This window comes from Protomyctophum parallelum, assembly GCF_964188405.1.
Source record: "Protomyctophum parallelum genome assembly, chromosome: 17".
Classification (NCBI taxonomy): domain Eukaryota; kingdom Metazoa; phylum Chordata; class Actinopteri; order Myctophiformes; family Myctophidae; genus Protomyctophum; species Protomyctophum parallelum.
In genome coordinates this window covers 12,508,684-12,514,530 of record NC_139719.1, presented here as the reverse complement: position 1 = coordinate 12,514,530, position 5,847 = coordinate 12,508,684, and the positions used below count along the sequence as shown (strand labels likewise).

Sequence of the window (5,847 nt, the reverse complement as noted above, 5' to 3'; positions counted from 1 at the left end):
TAAAACGTCTGGGTTTGCGAGGCAGCGAGGCTATTCTACAGGTGGATCAGACTTGGTAGGCGGTGCATCCATCCATAATCTGCAGAGCCATATAAAAGCTTAACCCTGCTTCTAGTATGTCGCCCGCACATCTGCTGGAGAGCCTCCACTCTCGCTATACATTCTTCAGCTAGACAGCTGGTGAGTACATTTACCAACCATACACTGCATTCACCATGCTCAGTGGTCATTTAACACTGAGTGTGTGCAAAAGTAATTAAACGGGCCCCCTTAAGGGGGTGGATTTGTACACTGAGGACTGGGGATTTGACATGTGTATTCCATAGTTGCAAGCAAGGAATTCAATAGAATTGCACTGACTACCAGGTGTGGACAGTAACCAATTGCTAGTAGTGCACGGTACGGCTACTCTTGTAATTGACTCACATCTTCTTTGTTGATTGATGAAGTATTGATCTCAACTACTTTTGGAAAGACAATAATTACAGACTAGCGTATATAGTTGTGCTGTTATTGCACGACCAGGAGAATATTCCATTTAAGTTAGCTTAAAATGCTGTATACTTTATATAAGTTTATGAAGTGTGATTCTATTATAAACAAAACTGCTTTTTATTAGAATGATCTCCAGTACAAAGTAAGCTATTGTTGTAGTTTGACTCATTATGACGCATTCCTTGCATGAATCCCCAAACACTTGGTCCATTTCTATGTTCATTGTAAAGAGGGCAAGGTTTTGATCAGGATCAGGATTGATCAGTTAGACTCGCAGGCAGTGCATACTGCATAGTCAGCATATCTACTGTCTTTTCCCAACAAGATTAACCTTGATACAGAGAGGGTATGTGTGTTGGGGAGGGCGCAGGTGGATTTATTAGAGAAAGGGATTACGGAAATTGGGTCATCCTCAAGGAACACTGTCCAAGGCAATCCATCTCACGTATTAAATCTAAAATATGAAAGTAAATCCTGCCTAACACTCATAACAGTAAGAGGATTGAAACCTGTACTGTCTGTCAGACATACAGTATAGGTGAAAGAGGCTGCATGCTACAAATTAAAGTTATTTTATTAAGTTAAAATAAGTGTTAAATAGCTCTATACAGGGGTATCTACCTGTCTCTTCAGCTCTTTAGTAAGCAGAACATTTATTCGGATACAGACTTTATCCAATCAGGAGAGAGAATACATACAGGATGCAGGATAAATAAGTGAAATTGGAAGTGATGACACAAAGAACTGAGCTGACAAATTTAGCACCGGAACACTAAGAAACTGAAGTGGGTAAATTGCTACTCTCTCCTGATTGTTGCCAAGGCAACCCACCTGAAAATGTATTTCTGTTTATTAGAGAGCTGGAGAGACAGAGACCCCTGTTATTGAAGAAACACTAGTCTCTATAGCAATGAAAGCTTTGCCTTTTTAAAGATGTAGTGCCATGTTTTGTACTCTGTTTTGTATGTGTCTATGGAGTTAACATTACTCTAATAGACCACCAGGTGTGGTTATAATATTCAAATATGTCTTCCCTAAAGCCTTTGAGTCAAAAGGCCCAATTGAAATAACACCATTTTAGTGACATCATAACCCTAACCCCTCCAACATTACATAACAGCTATGGGCGAGGCTTAATTTCAGGTGGGTGGTGCTTAAGTGAAAACCAGGCATACTTAATGAACTGGTGGGTATGGCCACATAAAAACAAAACACTTTCTGCAGAATTGTTTGAAATAAATCTTCCTCCTAGTATAATCATAGTATCTGATGACCATGTTTTAGTTTTTAACCCAAAATGTCACTTATACCCTTATATAAACCTTTAGTGTTCAGATGGATGTATCTAGATGGACAATAACAAGCATGTAACCTGAACATTTTCTCAGCTATGGCTTAATTGGCTTATTGCTTATTAATTAATTAAAGGGATGTTTCACTTTTTTTTTAAGGAAAAAAAAGATTGGGTCATTTAATCGTCTTTTGTGAACACCCCAGACAGTTTTTAAGTTGCTTGATTCAGTATTTGATATTCATTTGATCAGACCTGCCCCCTTCCTATACAAACCCATTTCGCTAATCATTTATTCCTTCCTAATATGTGAGGGGTCCATGTTTTTTTCAATTCATTTCCTCCATTTATTGTATTTATTTATTTATTTTATTGTAAATATTAAAAATAAAAACATTAGGAGGGCAGAATGGGTCACCAGAACCAAGGATGGGTGTTTCCAATTAATCTAACATGGTTAAAATGGAGTTTGAAGTTACAATGGGTTTGTATATGAAGGGGGCGTGTCTGGTAAAAGGAATATCAAATATCTAAATATGAATTGAGCAACTTAAAAACTGTCCAAGGCGTTCACAAAAGTGTGAGTAGACGATACAATTACCCTTTTTTCCCTCCAAAGTGATATATCTCTTTAATTTAGGATGAATGGATGAATTAAAGGTATATTCAGTGATTTCACTTAATTCAAATATCACTTATTTTTTTGTTTTGTTGTGATAATCCTCCCTACTATAGAGTGTGCTGGCCATATAAGGAGTTCCTCCCTGTCCCCAGTTAACCCCTGGGGGTCAAGAAACCTTAGGTTTCGTTTTTGACTCTCTATCCTGATTGGGCGAAAGGATGGGTCCCACAGCCAAAAACGAAACCTAAGGTTTTTTGAGTGAAATCACTGAATATACCTTTAATGAATTAATAATGAATTCATTGTTTATCTCTCTCTCTCTCTCTCTCTTTGCCAAATGAAAAAGATATTATTGCCGACGACTCCGGAGCCCACAGGACAATAACAATTCAAAATGGCAGAGGAAGAGAAGCCAATAGAAGAAGTAGGAACACAGAGGAGAAGGGACAGCAACATGGCCACCAAAATATCCGGAGGCCCTGCTACCCCACGCAAGATACCAGCCAAGTTCAAGCAGAGGCAGACCCGTCAGTTCAAAAGCAAGCCGCCAAAGAAAGGAGTCTCTGGGTAAGACTAATTAATACCTGTACATTCTTTTGTCGCTTTGGTCAGAAGGTCAGACTCGTCACATTAATTTGGTTATCTGTCTGGGTAATGGTAATTCATTATTTCTTTTATGTATTTCTTAGCTTTGGTGATGATATCCCAGGAATGGAGGGCTTGGGCACAGGTGAGTGTGCTATTTATGCTTTTTTTTCTTCTAAAAAAAAACAAAACATATGTTCACTAGTCGGAATGTGGGATGCGGCTGAGGTGGTGACGGGGGTGGAGGAGGGATACGAAAAGCATAAAGGATTCTGGGTGGTTTTGGGCGGGTATAAATAGGGTCAGGTAGGTTGGCGTGGAGGGCGGAGAGTGGCGTGAAGGGTCGGGTCAAGGTGTGTTCCTCCGCCTCCTGAACATCTGTTGTTCCAACTCTTTTATATAAAAACTTTTATTAATTTTCTTATTTGACAAAAGTATTTATACAACAATTGTTCACATAACCCCCCCCCCCCCCCCCCCCCCACACACACACACACACACACACACACACACACACACACACACACACACACACACACACACACACACACACACACACACAAATGGCAGTGCAAATATTGAAATACAATCTTTAAAAGAAATAACAATTATCAAAAGGATAAAAAGACTAAAAAAAGGAGGGAAAAAAGAACAAAGGAGATGAGAAAAGGGGGAACAAGTCATGTAAACCCTTATACACAACACAATATCCACATTACAGTTCCTTACCCTAACCCAACTGTTTGAACACCTTTAATACATTGCTGTGATCTATTGAGACCTGCTGACTGACAACTAAATCTACTTTTTATTTTATTTTTATCTGCAGACATCACTGTTATTTGCCCCTGGGAGGCATTCAATCACCTGGAGCTGAACGAGTTGGCCAAGTATGGTATCATCTGAGCCTTCCTTCACTTCGCTTCACCATCCAGGCCACTTCCATGCCCTTCGAGAAAGCACCTGCCCCAGGCCATGTCATCTGGGTTCACCAGGGACTCCGTCAAACACACTTACAATCTGATCTCAGCACACATAGGACACCACCAGTGGTGTAAATTACATGTTTTAATACTTTTACTCAAGTACTGTACTTTATTACGGTATTTTGAGGTATTATTTTGTACTTTAGTGGAGTATTTCCGATTTTCAGTACTTTTACTTCTACTTCACTACATCACACTCACTTTTACTCCACTAATGTTACTAATGTTACTACTAGTAAAGTAACTAATGTTATTATTAGTAACTACTAGTTACTACTAGTTACTTTGTAGATTTTGATTGTTGTTACAAACATACCATACCATTTGAAAATAGCCGATCTACAAACTTTGCCGTATTTATACTTTTACTTAAGTAAAAATAATGTACTTTTTTCTACCACTGGACACCAGCTAGCTAGCCAGGGTTGCTGTCTGAAACCTTTCAGACAGTGCAAACAATGAAGACAATGTCAGTCACTCCTCAGCCTATCGTTCCCCATATTTTCCTGTTTCTATAATCTAACATCATTCTTCTTTACCAAATTTGTCTCGTATATGATTTATTAGATCAAATATGGATTCAGGTATCTTGTATTCTCAGGGATAGAGGCTTATAAATGTTTGATCCACTGGTAGTCTGGCCTTGCACTTTACTGCTCTCATACTAATTTGTAATGCTAAACTAATGCTGAAAAGAAAAAAGCACATTTCCAGTCTACATGTGAATATCTGGCATCAGGTTGCTGCTGTACCTATATATGTATGTAGGCCTACTGTGTTGTATTTAATCAATTTGACTAAAATGCCCATACTGACAACACTTGTGTATCATGTCATTTTTACGCCATATTGTTCAGTCATACCAACTTTTTATTTAGTAATATAAACTTTTATCAATATTAATATTTATGATCTATTATGATTATAGATAGGTAAAAGTGCCAAAGTCCTAATAGAAAAGGATCATGCTGATCCCACCCCATTTATTAAAGGGACCTCAAGAGTGTGACTTAGGCCAAAATAGGCAATTGTTTTGGCCTAAGTCACATGGTTTTGTGACTTAGTCCAAGAAAAACATTCCTCAGGAGTAAGTTATACAGTAGGTAAATTCAATTGGCCTAAATCAGGCCGTTTAATCCAATGTAATTCTATGTAATCCTCTTATGTTACATAATTGACAGACAGTGTTATTTTTATATCATAGATTGTTATAGGGACACACGTGGTAGCAAATACGTGTAATGGAGATTTGTCCTCTCTACAGCCTGAGATGGAAAACAATAAAGCATAAAAAAACCTGTGCTTGATTTTTCTCATAATGTTGTTCATTGGACAAATACGTATATAGGCCTATATAATTGCATGTAAGGCAAGTGGTTCGTAGAGTACCTGTAATTAGCATTACATTTGATTTCTAATAGAGAATAGAGGTGTACATATCAAAGTGGCCATGCAGTATACAGTATGTCACTTCTCCATCATGATTTGATCTAGACCTGTGCCCGGCCTACTTAGTACTCTACTAATTGGAAGAAGCAATAGGCAGGCTTAAGAACAATAAAATTCCAGGAAGCGATGGTATACCAGCAGAGTGGTACAAGGCTTTTATGTCTGAAAAATAATTTGTCGTTGCATGTGTAGCCAGGCAGAGTTGAGCACTTGAGACTCAGTGGTCACTTCCTCATTGCCAATCAGGTTGAGTATAAAAGGCCCTGCAGTCAGTCTACCAAACATGGCTGCTGAGTGATGCTGGCCTGGCTGTGGCTCTTCTGACCTGGGTCTTATTGGTTTTGTGTTTTTAGCTTTCCCTGACTGGGTGTACTGAGTAACATAGTGCACAGACATTGTTTTATTATCATTTTACTTGA

At 38.5% G+C, this 5,847-nt stretch overlaps 1 protein-coding gene across 1 annotated transcript; it reads left to right on the top strand.

The window, feature by feature from the left end:
- Positions 1-4,781, top strand: pde6gb (phosphodiesterase 6G, cGMP-specific, rod, gamma, paralog b). The gene is made up of 4 exons (XM_083786705.1): positions 1-180; positions 2,755-2,975; positions 3,098-3,138; positions 3,823-4,781. Exons 2-4 carry the CDS (start codon positions 2,803-2,805, stop codon positions 3,897-3,899), a joined length of 291 nt encoding a protein of 96 aa, XP_083642831.1. The 5' UTR covers positions 1-180; positions 2,755-2,802; the 3' UTR covers positions 3,900-4,781.
- The last annotated feature ends 1,066 nt before the right edge of the window (positions 4,782-5,847 follow it).

Coding starts and splice junctions, on each gene's coding strand:
- pde6gb (XM_083786705.1), top strand. CDS start 2,803: ATGGCAGAGGAAGAGAAGCCAATAGAAGAAGTAGGAACACAGAGGAGA. Junction 2,976..3,097: donor CCAAAGAAAGGAGTCTCTGG/GTAAGACTAATT, acceptor TGTATTTCTTAG/CTTTGGTGATGATATCCCAG. Junction 3,139..3,822: donor AATGGAGGGCTTGGGCACAG/GTGAGTGTGCTA, acceptor TTTTATCTGCAG/ACATCACTGTTATTTGCCCC.